The sequence below is a fragment of the Oncorhynchus masou genome, unplaced genomic scaffold (assembly GCF_036934945.1).
Source record: "Oncorhynchus masou masou isolate Uvic2021 unplaced genomic scaffold, UVic_Omas_1.1 unplaced_scaffold_1909, whole genome shotgun sequence".
NCBI lineage: Eukaryota > Metazoa > Chordata > Actinopteri > Salmoniformes > Salmonidae > Oncorhynchus > Oncorhynchus masou.
Genome location: NW_027008407.1, coordinates 48,362 through 64,251, shown reverse-complemented (window position 1 = coordinate 64,251; position 15,890 = coordinate 48,362). Strand labels below are relative to the sequence as shown.

General features: G+C 50.3%; 1 protein-coding gene across 1 annotated transcript; it reads left to right on the top strand.

The window, feature by feature from the left end:
• The first annotated feature begins 283 nt into the window (after positions 1 to 283).
• Positions 284 to 1,954, top strand: LOC135532566 (uncharacterized). The gene has a single exon (XM_064960045.1). It carries the CDS (start codon positions 284 to 286, stop codon positions 1,952 to 1,954), a length of 1,671 nt encoding a protein of 556 aa, XP_064816117.1.
• Positions 1,955 to 15,890: the final 13,936 nt, after the last annotated feature.

The following is a 15,890-nucleotide window of genomic DNA, read 5'->3' as shown; positions in this document are numbered from 1 at the left end:
GAGAGACAGCAAGAGAGAGACAGCGAGAGAGAGACAGAGCGAGACAGAGCGAGACAGAGAGAGAGTGAAAGAGAAAGAGTAAAAGAAACAGAGAAGGACACGGAGAGAGCGGGGAGGGTGGCTATACAGGGAGAGCTATATGAAGAACAATAATAGTACCACTTAAAGAGAAACTGGTAGATTTCACCCTCGTCCACATCTCATCTCCCCAGCCCTCGTCCACCAGCCCTCAGCCTCACAGCCATCATCTCCTCAGCCCTCAGTGTTCCTGCTCCCAGCCCTCATGTCCCCAGTCCTCATCTCCCAGCCCTCAGCCTCACAGCCTTCAGACTCCCAGCCCACAGCCCTCAGTGTCCCAGCCCACAGCCCTCAGTGTCCCAGCCCACAGCCCTCAGTGTCCCAGCCCACAGCCCTCAGTGTCCCAGCCCACAGCCTTCAGACTCCCAGCCTCACAGCCCTCAGTGTCCCAGCCCACAGCCCTCAGTGTCCCAGCCCACAGCCCTCAGTGTCCCAGCCCACAGCCCTCAGTGTCCCAGCCCACAGCCCTCAGTGTCCCAGCCCACAGCCTTCAGACTCCCAGCCTCACAGCCCTCAGTGTCCCAGCCCACAGCCCTCAGTGTCCCAGCCCACAGCCCTCAGTGTCCCAGCCCACAGCCCTCAGTGTCCCAGCCCACAGCCTTCAGACTCCCAGCCTGCAGCCCTCAGTGTCCCAGCCCACAGCCCTCAGTGTCCCAGCCCACAGCCCTCAGTGTCCCAGCCCACAGCCCTCAGTGTCCCAGCCCACAGCCCTCAGTGTCCCAGCCCACAGCCTTCAGACTCCCAGCCTCACAGCCCTCAGTGTCCCAGCCCACAGCCCTCAGTGTCCCAGCCCACAGCCCTCAGTGTCCCAGCCCACAGCCCTCAGTGTCCCAGCCCACAGCCTTCAGACTCCCAGCCTGCAGCCCTCAGTGTCCCAGCCCACAGCCCTCAGTGTCCCAGCCCACAGCCCTCAGTGTCCCAGCCCACAGCCCTCAGTGTCCCAGCCCACAGCCTTCAGTGTCCCAGCCCACAGCCTTCAGACTCCCAGCCTGCAGCCCTCAGTGTCCCAGCCCACAGCCCTCAGTGTCCCAGCCCACAGCCCTCAGTGTCCCAGCCCACAGCCCTCAGTGTCCCAGCCCACAGCCCTCAGTGTCCCAGCCCACAGCCCTCAGTGTCCCAGCCCACAGCCCTCAGTGTCCCAGCCCACAGCCCTCAGTGTCCCAGCCCACAGCCCTCAGTGTCCCAGCCCACAGCCCTCAGTGTCCCAGCCCACAGCCCTCAGTGTCCCAGCCCACAGCCTTCAGACTCCCAGCCTGCAGCCCTCAGTGTCCCAGCCCACAGCCCTCAGTGTCCCAGCCCACAGCCCTCAGTGTCCCAGCCCACAGCCCTCAGTGTCCCAGCCCACAGCCTTCAGACTCCCAGCCTGCAGCCCTCATCTCCCCAGACCTCATCACCCTGTCCTCAGCCCTCATCACCCTGTCCTCAGCCCTCATCACCCTGTCCCCAGACCTCATCACCCTGTCCTCAGCCTCTCAGCCCTAAAGTTCACAACCTCCCAGCCCTAAGGTTCTCAACCTCCCAGCCCTCAACCTCCCAGTCCTCAGTCTTCAGCCCTCAGTCCCAGCCTCCGAGCCCTCAGCCCTCATCACCCAGCCCTCAGTCTCCCAGCCCTAGTCATCAACCTCCCAGTCCTCAGCCTCCCAGCCCTAAATTCCTCAACCACCCAGTCCTCAACCTCCCAGTCCTCAGCATCCCAGCCCTAAAGTCCTCAACCTCCCACCCCTCAGCCCTCAAACTGCCAGCCATCAGCCCTCATCACCCAACCCTCAGACCCCGGTCCCCAGCTTTCAGTCCTCACCACCCAGCTCTCAGTCCTCATCACTCAGTCTCAAGCCTCAGCTTCCCAGCAGGAAGCCCAGCAGTAAGACCACGGTAAGACCACAACCCGGAAGCCAGACGCACCAATGGGAAACACCGCTGAACTGACGACCGAAGTCAGCCTGCACGTGCCTGGCCCGCCACAAGGAGACGCTAGAGTGCGATGAGCCAAGTAAAGCCCCCCCCTCCCCTAGCCAAACCCTCGCCTAACCCAGATGATGCTGGGCCAGTTGTGAGACAGCCGAAGTCAGCCTGCACGTGCCTGGCCCACCACAAGGAGATGCTAGAGTAAAGCCCCCCCCCTCCCCCCTCCCCCTCCCCCAGCCAAACCCTCCCCTAACCCAGATGATGCTGGGCCAGTTGTGAGACAGCCGAAGTCAGCCTGCACGCGCCTGGCCCGCCACAAGGAGATGCTAGAGTAAAGCCCCCCCCTCCCCCAGCCAAACACTCCCCTAACCCAGACGATGCTGGGCCAGTTGTGAGACAGCCTGAGATCGAACCAGGGTATGTAGTGACGCCGGATGCGCTGTGATTCAGTGCCTTAGAGCGCTGCGCCGCTCAGGAAGCAGTAATGAGGCCCCTTATCAACTTCTCGTGGTTCATTAGACTCTGGGGAACTAGATAAAGGGCCTCATTGCCAAAATCCCAAAATATCCCTTTAAGATTCTATAAATATTTATTGTCCACTCACAGGGCCTTGGTATGGTCTGTTCCGGGGGGGGGGGGTTGAGATTTTGGACTGGGCACACCTCTGGGTTAGAGTGGAACAGGGTGGAATTGAGGGAGGTATTTGTGTCATCTTGTGTGCGCATGTGTGTGTGTGTGTGTGTGTGTGTAAGGTTGTAAAGGGAAGTGGCTATCATGTGGCCTAACGAGCCCATGCTGCTGCCTGAGAGAAGAGAAGGAATAATATGGAGGACGAGAAATAGAGGAGGAAGAGGAGGAGGAAGAGGAGGAGGAAGAGGAGGGGGAAGAGGAGGATGAGAAAAGAGGAAGAGGAAGAGGGGGAGAAAAGTCTAGTTTTAGGTCTGTCCCCTCTTCTAACAGGACACAGAACCCTGGACGTACTCTGTCCCCCCCCCCCCAGTCGATGATGTCACAATGAGACTAAAGAGCCGTGAACACGTGTGGCCACTGTCCGCCATTAAAGACAGACAGGAGTGGAAAACGGAGGGGAGAAAATGGAGGAGAGAAAGCTGGACAGGGAGATCTGATCTCGTATATCAGCTTTCGTCCGTGCTAACCAGAATCAGAGCTGGAAGGACAGCGAAGCATTTTCCACCGACATCAACCACAGGGAACCATATAGTCACTCTATGACACACCGTAGATTAGCAATACTGTGTCTTTGCTCTCTCTCTCTCTTGCTCTCAATTCATTTCAAGGGCTTTATTGGCATGGGAAACATGTGTTAACATTGCCAAAGCAAGTGAGGTAGATAATATATAAAGTGAATATATAAAGTGAAATAAACTCTCTCTCTCTCTCTGTGTGTCTCTCTGTCTCTCTCTCTCTCTGTGTCTCTCTGTCTTTCTCTCTCTCTCTTTCTCTCTCCCTCCCTCTCTTGTTCTCTCCCTCTCGTTCTCTTTTTAGTTTCTTGAGGAGGAATAGGCTTTGTCGTGCCCTCTTCACGACTGTCTTGGTGTGTTTGGACCATTCTAGTTTGTTGTTGATATGGACACCAAGGAACTTGAAGCTCTCAACCTGCTCCACTACAGCCCCGTCGATGAGAATGGGGGCGTACTCGGTCCTCCTTTTCCTGTAGTCCACAATAATCTCCTTTGTCTTGGTTACGTTGAGGGATAAGTTGTTATTCTGGCACCACCCGGCCTGGTCTCTGACCTCCTCCCTGTTGGCTGTCTCGTCGTTGTCGGTGATCAGGCCTACCACTGTTGTGTCGTCTGCAAAGTTAATGATGGTGTTGGAGTCGTGCCAGGCCATGCAGTCGTGGGTGAACATGGACTACAGGAGGGGACTGAGCATGCACCACTGAGGTGCTCCAGTGTTGAGGATCAGGGTGGCAGATGTGTTACTACCTACCCTCACCACCTGGGGGCGGCCCGTCAGGAAGTCCAGGATCCAGTTGCAGAGGGAGGTGTTTGGTCCCAGGATCCTTAGCTTAGTGATGAGCTTTGACGTTACTATGGTGTTGAACGCTGAGCTGTAGTCAATGAATAGCATTCTCACATAAGTGTTATTTTTGTCCAGGTGGGAAAGGGCAGTGTGGAGTGCAATAGATATTGCATCATCTGTGGATCTGTTTGGGAGGTGTGGTAATTGGAGTGGGTCTAGGGTTTCTGGGATAATGGTGTTGATGTGAGCCATTACCAGCCTTTCAAAGCACTTCATGGCTACGGATGTGAGTGCTACGGGTCTGTAGTCATTTAGGCAGGTTGCCTTTGTATTCTTGGGCACAGGGACTATGGTGGTCTGCTTGAAACATGTTGGTATCTACAACCTAGTACTCAGGCAAACACAGCAAAGTCCACTGCACCTACCAACATTCTAGTACTGAGGCAAACCCAGCAAGTCCACTACACCTACCTACAATCTAGTACTCAGGCAAACACAGGTACAGTTACATTCATCACACATTCACCCTGAGTATACACTATTCTCATCAGCTCCAGAACACCAGCTTTGAAATACCTAGAGATAATGTCCTTTTATGAAGGTCTCTGGACATTTCTATCAAACAGGAAGGCAGAAAAACAGAGGGGAGGCAGACGGGAGAGAGGGGAGGCAGACGGGAGAGAGGGGAGGCAGACGGGAGAGAGGGGAGGCAGACGGGAGAGAGGGAGAGGCAGACGAGAGGGGAGGCAGAGAGGGGAGGCAGACGGGGGAGGCAGATGGGGGAGGCAGACGGGGGAGGCAGACGGGAGAGAAGGGGAGAGAAGGGGAGGCAGACGGGACAGAGGGGAGGCAGAGGGGAGAGAGGGGAGGCAGAGGGGAGAGAAGGGGAGAGAGAGGGGAGGGAAGGGGAGAGAGAGGGGGCAGACGGGAGGGGAGAGAAGTGGAGAGAGAGGGGGGGGGAGAGAGGAGGCAGAGGGGAGAGAAGGGGAGAGAAGGGAGGCAGATGAGAGGAAGGGAGGCAGACGAGAGAAGGGGAGAGAGGGGGAGAGAAGCGAGGCAGAGGGGAGGGAAAGAAGGGGAGGCAGAGGGGAGAGAGGGGAGGCAGAGGGGAGAGAGGGGGAGAGAAGGGGAGGCAGAGGGGAGAGAAGGGGAGGCAGAGGGGAGAGAGGGGAGGCAGAGGGGAGAGAGGGGGAGAGAAGGGGAGGCAGAGGGGAGAGAAGGGGAGGCAGAGGGGAGAGAAGGGGAGAGAGAGGGGGCAGACGGGAGGGGAGAGAGAGGGGGCAGACGGGAGGGGAGAGAAGGGGAGAGAGGGGGAGAGAGGAAGCAGACGGAAGAGAAGGGAGGCAGAGGGGAGAGATGGGGAGAGACAGGGGAGAGAAGGAGGCAGACGAGAGAAGGGGAGAGGGGGAGAGAAGCGAGGCAGAGGGGAGGCAGAGGGGAGAGAGGGGAGGCAGAGGGGAGAGAAGGGGAGGCAGAGGGGAGAGAAGGGGAGGCAGAGGGGAGAGAAGGGGAGGCAGAGGGGAGAGAAGGGGAGGCAGAGGGGGAGAGAAGGGGAGGCAGAGGGGAGAGAGGGGAGGCAGACGGGAGAGAGGGGAGGCAGACGGCAGAGAGGGGAGGCAGAGAGGGGTGGCAGAGATGGGAGGCAGAGAGGAGAGAGGGGAGGCAGAGAGGGGAGGCAGACGGGAGAGAGGGGAGGCAGACGGGAGAGAGGGGAGGCAGACGGGAGAGAGGGGAGGCAGACGGGAGAGAGGGGAGGCAGACGGGAGAGAGGGGAAGCAGACGGGAGAGAGGGGAGGCAGAGAGGGGAGGCAGACGGGGAGGCAGACGGGAGAGAAGGGGAGAGAGAGGGGAGAGAGAGGGGAGGGAAGGGGAGAGAGAGGGGAGAGAGAGGGGAGGGAAGGGGAGAGAGAGGAGGCAGACGGGAGGGGAGAGAAGGGGAGAGAAGTGGAGAGAGAGGGGAGGGGAGAGAGGAGGCAGACTGGAGAGAAGGGAGGCAGAGGGGAGAGAAGGGGAGAGAGGGGGAGAGAAGGGAGGCAGACGAGAGGAAGGGAGGCAGACGAGAGGAAGGGAGGCAGACGAGAGGAAGGGAGGCAGACGAGAGAAGGGGAGAGAGGGGGAGAGAAGCGAGGCAGAGGGGAGGGAAAAGAAGGGGAGGCAGAGGGGAGAGAGGGGAGGCAGAGAGGAGAGAGGGGGAGAGAGGGGGGGAGACAGAGGGGAGAGAAGGGGAGGCAGAGGGGAGAGATGGGGAGAGAGAGGGGAGGGAAGGGGAGAGAGAGGAGGCAGACGGAAGAGAAGGGAGGCAGAGGGGAGAGATGGGGAGAGAGAGGGGAGAGATGGGGAGAGAGAGGAGGGAAGGGAGAAAGAGGGGAGGCAGACGGGAGGGGAGAGAAGGGGAGAGAAGTGGAGAGAGAGGGGAGAGAGGAGGCAGACGGAAGAGAAGCGAGGCAGAGGGGAGGGAAGGGGAGAGGGGGAGAGAAGGGAGGCAGACGAGAGAAGCGAGGCAGAGGGGAGGGAAAAGTATGGGAGGCAGAGGGGAGGCAGAGGGGAGACAGATGAGAGAGAAGGGGAGGCAGAGGGGAGAGAAGGGGAGGCAGAGGGGAGAGAAGGGGAGGCAGAGGGAGAGAAGGGGAGGCAGAGGGGAGGGAAGGGGAGGGAAGGGGAGAGAAGAAGAGAAGGGGGAGAGGGGGGAGGCAGACGGGAGAGAAGGGAGGCAGAGGGGAGAGAAGGGGAGAGAGGGGGAGGCAGACGAGAGAGAGGGGAGGCAGAGGGGAGAGAAGGGGAGAGAAGGGAGGCAGACGAGAGAGGGGAGAGAGGGGAGGCAGAGGGGAGAAAGGGGAGAGAGGGGAGATTACAGAACACAGAATATGAGGCTTATACATGTTCAACCAGATACAGAATTATGTATTAAACCTTGTCTTAAATATCTAATTTGACTGATTGCGATTAAGCCCAGTGGCAAATTTAACCAATCAACTGAACCTTCATTCCTAGAGAAACGCTAATTCATAGGAGAGTGACAAGTACACTGCTGAACTGCAACACAAACAGATACATGACGAAGCCTTGTTCCACTTTGCACCAATGTTACATCCGTCTTCAGAATGAGACCAAAGCGCAGCGTGGAAAGTGTACATCTTTCTTTACTTTAGATGAACACCAAAAAAACACAAAACATCAACTAATCTAAAGTTCTGCAGCTCTATACATCAACTGTCCAAAAAATAAAAAAAGATCCCACAAACGCAGGTGGAAAACAGGCTGCCTAAGTATGATCCCCAATCAGAGACAACGATAGACAGCTGCCTCTGATTGGGAACCATACCCGGCCAACAAAGAAATATACAAACTAGAATTCCCACCCCAATTCACACCCTGACCTAACCAACTAGAGAAATAAACAGGCTCTCTGGGGTCAGACATCCAAACTCACCAAGACAAATGTCCACCGCATCCTCCAACTTCCAACAAGTTCTATGTTACCAAACAATGTTAATCCGTAGTGGCATGGCAGTCTAAGACACTGCATCACTACAGACCCTGGTTCGATCATGGGCTGTATCACAACCGTCTGTGATCGGGAGTCCAATTAGGGCGGCGCGTAATTGAGCACAGCGTCGTCCGGGTTCGGGTTTGGCCGGGGCGGGCCGTCATTGTAAAGAAACGTTTGTTCTTAAAACTGACTTGCCGAGTTGAATATAAACTAAAACAAATGATATACCAGGTGATGTAATGTATAGAGAAGGTGGTGTGCAGTAGTAGAAACGAGTAGCCATAGTAACCAAACAAGTAGTAACCATCACAATTCAGACAGACATGGCAGAGCTGACCTGCCTGTGTGTTTCTCTCTCCACAGTCTCCCAACAGGAACTGATGATTCTGACACACAGCACCATGCAATGCATTATGGGGTTGCAGTTAATCCCTCTTTCTCTGTACCTCTCTTTCTATCTCTCTATATATATATCTTTCCCTCTCTATCTTTCCATCTCTCTCTGTATATCTTTCCCTCTCTCTCTGTATATCATTCCATCTCTCTCTGTATATCTTTCTCTCTCTCTCTCTCTCTCTCTCTCTCTCTCTCTCTCTCTCTCTCTCTCTCTCTCTCTCTCTCTCTCTCTCTCTCTCTCTCTCTCTCTATATATATATATATATATTCCTCTCTCATTTTTATATCTTTTCCTCTCTCTATATACTGTATATGTTTTCCTCTCTCTCTCTATCTTCCCTCTCTATCTTTGTTTCTCTCTATCTTTCCATCTTTCCCTCTCTATCTTTCCCTCCCTCTCTCTATCTTTCCCTCTCTATATATTTCCCTCTCTCTCTATCTTGCCCTCCCTCTCTCTCTCTTTCCCTCTCTCTCTTTCCCTCTCTCTCTCTTTCCCTCCCTCTCTCTATCTTTCCCTCTCTCTCTATCTTTCCCTCCCTCTCTATCTTTCCCTCTCTCTCTCTCTCTCTTTCCCTCTCTCTATCTTTGTCTCTCTTTATCTTTCCCTCTCTATCTTTCCCTCTCTCCCTCAGTGATGGGAGGTCCTCCTCTCCTGCCTGGAGTGAGGTGGATGAACACACATTCATTCTACACGTCACGCACCCGAAAGTCTCTCGAAATGCAGGAGCAGCTTCGCCATGACGACCACGGTGACTCAGGTTACTATAGCAACATATTTGCCTCCCTCCCTCTCTCTCTCTCTCTCTCTCTCTCTCTCTCTCTCTCTCTCTCTCTCTCTCTCTCAATTCAATTCAATTTAAGGGCTTTATTGACATAGGAAACGTATGTTAACATTGCCAAGGCAATTGAAATAGATAATAAACAAGAGTGAAATAAACAATACAAAATTAACAGTAAACAGAACACGCACAAATGTTCCAACAGAATAATGAAGACATTTCAAATGTCATATTACGTGCAAAAAGTACAAAACATAAAAACACATAAATATGAGTTGTATTTACAATGGTGTTTTTTCTTCTACAAATTCTTGTTTGTTTCTTGTTGCAACAGGTCACAAATATTGCTGCTATGATTTCACACTGTGGTATTTCACCCAAGCAGATATTCTTAGCAGATTTGTGTAATCTGAGGGAAATATGTCTCTCTAATATGGTCATACATTGGGCAGGAGGTTAGGAAGTGCAGCTCAGTATCCACCTCATTTTGTGGGCAGTGAGCACATAGCCTGTCTTCTCTTGAGAGCCATGTCTGCCTACGGTGGTGTCATGACGTTGGCCTGGGGGTAGGTTTATGACAGTCATAAATACCTCTTTCCCCCTTTTTCCTCTCTCTACCTACTGATGTTACATTTGCAAGCCCCTTTGGTTAACATAGAGATTCTTGGAACATCAGAAGGTGGGGGGAAATGAACTATATTCTGGTAATCCGACCAGTTGAACATATGCGGTGGTACTTAGAGATCGGGCTACTTTTTCAACATTCTGTTAAAAATTACGCAACATTTCAACGTCCTGCTACTCATGCCAGGAATATAGTATATGCATATGATTAGTATGTGTGCATAGAAAACACTCTGAAGTTTCTAGAACTGGTTCAATGGTGTCTGTGACTATAACAGAACGAGTTCCGTGGTCACTAAATCGACGAAGAAAAAATCAATCCGCCAGCCCAAGTATTGTCTATTGGAAGGAAAAATAATTAAGAGTGAGATTACAGTTCATACAGCTTCCACACGATGTCGCCAGTGTTGTGATTTCGATTCAACTAAATCCTTGGTCATCTGAGTAATAGCCACATCCGGTTGTCAAGTCCACAGATGTAAACAATGGAACCGGAAAAGTTAGTTACGTTACCCAAACTCGTGCTTATTGAATACAGATCGCTCTGTGATCAATTTGATCATTTATTAACGTTTAGTAATACCTAAAGTTGGATTACAGAAGTAGTTTGAAGTGTTTTGTCAAAGTTTATAGGCAACTTTTTTAATTTAAAAAAATAACGTCGTGTTTAAAAAATGTGTTTTTACTGGATCTGACGGTGTTCATAAATTGACATTTTGGGTACACAAGGACAGATTTAATCGAAAAAAAAGACCCAATTGTGATGTTTATGGGACATATAGGAGTGCCAACAAAGAATCTAGTCAAAGGTAATGAATGTTTTATATTTTATTTCTGCGTTTTGTGTTGTGCCGGTTACGCTAATTCCTTTGGTTTACCTTCAGGTATTTCGGCATGTTGCCTGCTATCAGATAATAGCTACTCATGCTTTCGCCGAAAAGCATTTTACAAATCTGACTCGTTGGCTTGATTCACAACGAGTGTAGCTTGAAATGACTACCCTGCATGTGAATTTTATTGAACGTTTGAGTTTTAACGAGTGCTATTAGCATTTGGCGTAGCGCATTTGCATTTATTGTTGGAAGGGGGTGCGGTTGCGTCCCGGGTGGGCCAGAGAGGTTAATGAATATGATGTCAGTTCGGTTGTCATCTGAGACATTCTCATCAATGATAAGATGACATAAACTCTACAGTGGAAAGTCTACACATCAGAGTTATCGGATTCACATGGAGTTGTTGTTCAATTTAAATGTTTGAATATGAAATTATTCATGATGGGAGGAAATGTGATTTTAGCATCTAAAATGTGAGATTTGGGTTTTCGTAAGGTAGGGCTCTGCTCAATCAGTGGCCCGCCCCTGTGAAGGGACATGTGCTATAAAACTTTTCAAACACGCCCTCCTCTCCCTTCCTACATAAAGCCTTGACGACAATATAACCTCCAGTTCCGAGGATGTAGGACGACGGTCCGATGTCAGAATGGTTCAGATAATAACTACAGAACGAAGCCAACATCAGAGTGAGCTTTGGTTGCGAATGGTATGAACTTTGTACTCTTATTCACTACAGAAGTGATACCTCCTAGCCGTTGAGTAAACAACAGCAGCTGCAAATGCAGGTTAGGAAGGAACAGACAGAGTATCCCATCTACCACACAATGACATTACTACAACGTATCCAATTTTCCAGCAGATATATTCTTCAAAGGACAAAGGACTCGGTTGGGCAACACGGCCTTCCATCTACCACCAACCTACCGAAGCGCAGCTCAGAGTAAATATTTATTGCATTTTCCTTTTCCAAATGGGCTGTAATTTAGAATGCATCAGATACTGTATTTACGAAAGCACAGCTTCTCCCTTTGTTCCTCAGACTTCCCGCTCTTTCACTCAAACCCAGCCTCTTTTCTTTTGTGTAACAAGCTGTCATATCTGTTCCGGCCGCTAGGGACGTTTTCCTTTATGATGTAATTTGTAATCAAGTTATGATTTAATTATGTGTATATTTAATTCTGTGTGATTAGTTAGGTATTTAGTAAATAAATAATGAAACCCAATTTTGTATTATTGATTCAACTTGTTAGCCAGGGTTCGTGCAGATAACCAAGAATTTACAACTTTCAGATGAGACTGAATTAAGGTGACGATTAATATTGACTGCTATTGATGTAAAATATGACTAGGTCTTTAAGAGTTTATTCGGAAGACAACAGCTCTATAAATATTATTTTGTGGTGCCCCGACTCTCTAGTTAATTTCATTTACATGATTAGCTCAATCAGGTAATATTAATTACGGAGAAATGATTTTATAGAACAGCATGTCATATCACTTTATCCGGCATAGCCAAAGACACGACAGTGGCCTTTCTCACTAGCAAGACTATCCTCACGGACTCTGTACATAGTCAAAGATTTCCTTACGTTTGGGTCAGTCACAGTGGTCAGGTATTCTGCCTCTGTGTACTCTCTGTTTAGGGCCAAACAGCATTCCAGTTTACTCAGTTTTTGTGTCAAGTAATTATCTTTATGATTTGCTTGGGTCTAATTGTGTTGCTGTCCTGGGGCTCTGTGGGGTCTGTTTGTGTTTGCGAACAGAGCCCCAGGACCAGCTTACTTAGGGGACTCTTCTCCAGTTTCATCTCTCTGTAGGGGATGTCTTTGTTATGGAAGGTTTGGGAATCGCTTCCCTTGCAGAATTTAACGTCTCTTTTCTGGATTTTGATAATTAGTGAGTATCGGCCTAATTCTGCTCTGCATGCATTATTTGATGTTCTACGTTGTACACTGGGGGATATTTTTGCGGAATTCTGCATGCAGAGTCTCAATTTGGTGTTTGTCCCATTTTGTAAATTCTTGGTTGGTGAGCGGACCCCAGACCTCACAACCATAAAGGGCAATGGGCTCTATGACTGATTCAAGTATTTTTAGCCAGATCCTACTTGGTATGTGGAATTTTATGTTCCTTTTGACGCCATAGAAGGGTCTTTTTGCCTTGTCTCTCAGATCGTTCACAGCTTTGTGGAAGTTAGCTGTGATGTTTAGGTCGAGGTATGTATAGTTTTTTGTGTTCTCTAGGGCAACGGTGTCTAGATGGAATTTGTATTTGTGGTCCTGGCAACTGGACTTTTTTTGGAACACGATTATTTTGGTCTTACTGAGATTTACTGTCAGGGCCCAAGTCTGGCATAATCTGTGCAGAAGATATAGATGCTGCTGTAGGCCCTCCTTGGTTGAGGTCCGAAACACCAGATCATCAGCAAACAGTAGACATTTGAATTCAGATTCAAGTAAGGCAAGGCAGGGTGCTGCAGACCATTCTAGTCCCTACCTCTACCCTTCCTTCTCTTAATCTCTCTCCCCCTCCCTCTCTTCATCTATCTTTCTCCCTCCCTCTCTCTCTCTCAGAATGACAGTCAGATACACACATGCAGACAGACAGACACAAACACAAACAATTTACCTAGCAATCATCATGGTTCCATATTTCCCCCTTACCTCCCACCCCTCTCAATCTCTCTCCATGGAGTTTGTCACAGGTCGGATGAAGAATAACACTATAAAAACAGGAACTGCTGAGAGTCTAGGTAGAGCAAGAGAGAGAGACAGAGGGACAGAGAGAAAGAGAGAGAGATTTTAATTTTTAATTTTACCTTTATTTAACCAGGCAAGTCAGTTAAGAACACATTCTTATTTTCAATGACGGCTGGGAACAATGGGTTAACTGCCTGTTCAGGGGCAGAACGACAGATTTGTACCTTGTCAGCTCGGGGGTTTGAACTTGCAACCTTCCGGTTACTAGTCCAACACTCTAACCACTAGGCTACCCTGCCGCCCCCTAATTGAGACTCTGCATGCAGAATTCCGCAAAAATATCCTCCAGTGTACAACGTAGATTGAGAGAGAGAGAGAACCACCTGCAGCGTCTCCCGTGGCAACAGACTCCACAGAAGGCCATTTGGTCTCCTGCAGGCCCTGTCCATCAACAAACCCCAGTAGAGACAAAAGTAGATCACTGTTTCCTCCCTCCAACCCTGATTCCATCCATCTCTCCTCCACAGTTTCTCCTACATTCTCTCACCCAGGTCTGCACTTATTCACAACCTTTTTCCTGATCTGGTCTCTCCTCCCTCTTCCCTTCCTCCTCTCCATCTACCTCTATCTTCCTTTAAGCTGCGGTTAGCACAGCCTCGGTTGTGTGTGTGTGTGTGTGTGTGTGTGTGTGTGTGTGTGTGTGTGTGTGTGTGTGTGTGTGTGTGTGTGTGTGTGTGTGTGTGTGTGTGTGTGTGTGTGTGTTACAAACCATCAGGTAAATGAGAGACCTCGGAGAAGTTGTTTGGTGGTCGACTTCACCGGTTTTCTAGCCTCCACCGATCCACTTTTAATTTTCCATTTGTTTTGTCTTCATTGTACACACCTTGTTTCCAATCCCATAATTAGGTTCCTTATTTAACCCTCTGGTTCCCATGGTTTTGTTCTGTGTTAAAGCTGTCACTTGTATTTGTGATTATTTTCCCTGCGTGGAAGATTTTGCTGTTTGGTTGAGTAAAGTCTGTAATTACTCAGTTCTGTGTGTCCTGCGCCTGACCCCGTCCCACCTGCTGCACTGACTCTCAACAGTGTGACTGAGCGGAGAGAGACTTCTCGAGGTATGGGAGGGGGGTATTATCCCGGGACACACCCGAGGCCTGGTGTGTCCCATTTCGCTGGCAACCCTTCCCGGCTCCGCCCACTGACATCCTATTTTTAATAAGGAAAACAGGAGCAAAAAGATAGAATTGAGCGGACAGTGTGAGGGTCGTCGCAGTGTGTTGGAGTGTAGGGCAGTGTGTTGGAGTGTGGGCAGTGTGTTGGAGTGTAGGGCAATGTGTTGGAGTGTGGGCAGTGTGTTGGAGTGTGGGCAGTGTGTTGGAGTGTGGGCAGTGTGTTGGAGTGTAGGGCAGTGTGTTGGAGTGTGGGCAGTGTGTTGGAGTGTAGGGCAGTGTGTTGGAGTGTAGGGCAGTGTGTTGGAGTGTAGGGCAGTGTGTTGGAGTGTAGGGCAATGTGTTGGAGTGTGGGCAGTGTGTTGGAGTGTGGGCAGTGTGTTGGAGTGTGGGCAGTGTGTTGGAGTGTAGGGCAGTGTGTTGGAGTGTGGGCAGTGTGTTGGAGTGTAGGGCAGTGTGTTGGAGTGTAGGGCAGTGTGTTGGAGTGTAGGGCAGTGTGTTGGAGTGTGGGCAGTGTGTTGGAGTGTGGGCAGTGTGTTGGATTGTGGGCAGTGTGTTGTAGTGTGGGCAGTGTTGGAGTGTAGGGCAGTGTGTTGGAGTGTGGGCAGTGTGTTGGAGTGTGGGCAGTGTGTTGGAAAGTAGGGCAGTGTGTTGGAGTGTAGGGCAGTGTGTTGGAGTGTGGGCAGTGTGTTGGAGTGTGGGCAGTGTGTTGGAGTGTAGGGCAGTGTGTTGGAGTGTGGGCAGTGTGTTGGAGTGTAGGGCATTGTGTTGGAGTGTAGGGCAGTGTGTTGGAGTGTAGGGCAGTGTGTTGGAGTGTAGGGCAGTGTGTTGGAGTGTGGGCAGTGTGTTGGAGTGTAGGGCAGTGTGTTGGAGTGTGGGCAGTGTGTTGGAGTGTAGGGCAGTGTGTTGGAGTGTGGGCAGTGTGTTGGAGTGTAGGGCAGTGTGTTGGAGTGTAGGGCAGTGTGTTGGAGTGTGGGCAGTGTGTTGGAGTGTAGGGCAGTGTGTTGGAGTGTGAGCAGTGTGTTGGAGTGTCAGACAGTGTGTTGGAGTGTGAGCAGTGTGTTGGAGTGTGGGCAGTGTGTTGGAGTGTAGGGCAGTGTGTTGGAGTGTCGGACAGTGTGTTGGAGTGTGGACAGTGTGTTGGAGTGTCGGACAGTGTGTTGGAGTGTGAGCAGTGTGTTGGAGTGTGGGCAGTGTGTTGGAGTGTGGGCAGTGTGTTGGAGTGTGGGGGGTAAAGAAGTGAGAATACATATTATACAGGTGCTATTTATCATAGAAACAACCTCATCAGCTCACTCCTATAAACACACACACACACACACACACACACACACACACACACATGTATATTGACATTGACATTGGGCCAGGTCTATGTTCAAGAGGTGTGTTTCTGAGGTCAGGCAACACATTTATTCTACTGTAATTACAACAATAGATAATGGAACAATCCCTGCATTGAATGACCCTCTCTTATCTCACAGTGTGTGTGTGTCTGTGTGGTTGTGTGTTTGAGTTTTTGAGTAAATTGCAACTAACAATGCCGCCGTTCCAGCACCGTGCACAGCCCATTATCATCACCACAGTCCCACAGCCAACACATCTGCAGATGCATTCACACACACACACACACACACACACACACACACACACACACACACACACACACACACACACACACACACACACACACACACACACACACACACACAGGGAGAGAAAAGTTGTGTATCCTGCCATGGGAGAGTTTTGAAATCTGTCACAACCCCTTTTTGAATCAGCTTTTGTTTTGAGAAAAACATTCAAACGCTTAAAAACAATATGCTAATTTTGTTTTATCTATAATTGTAATGAGTGCGCTGACAGTCGGAAAAGCAAGGACAGGGAGTGAATGTTTTAATAAATAAACAAAAACAATAAACACAAACAAA

What these genes read in the sequence shown, in the direction of transcription:
- LOC135532566 (XM_064960045.1), top strand. Translation starts at nt 284, where the DNA reads ATGTCCCCAGTCCTCATCTCCCAGCCCTCAGCCTCACAGCCTTCAGAC.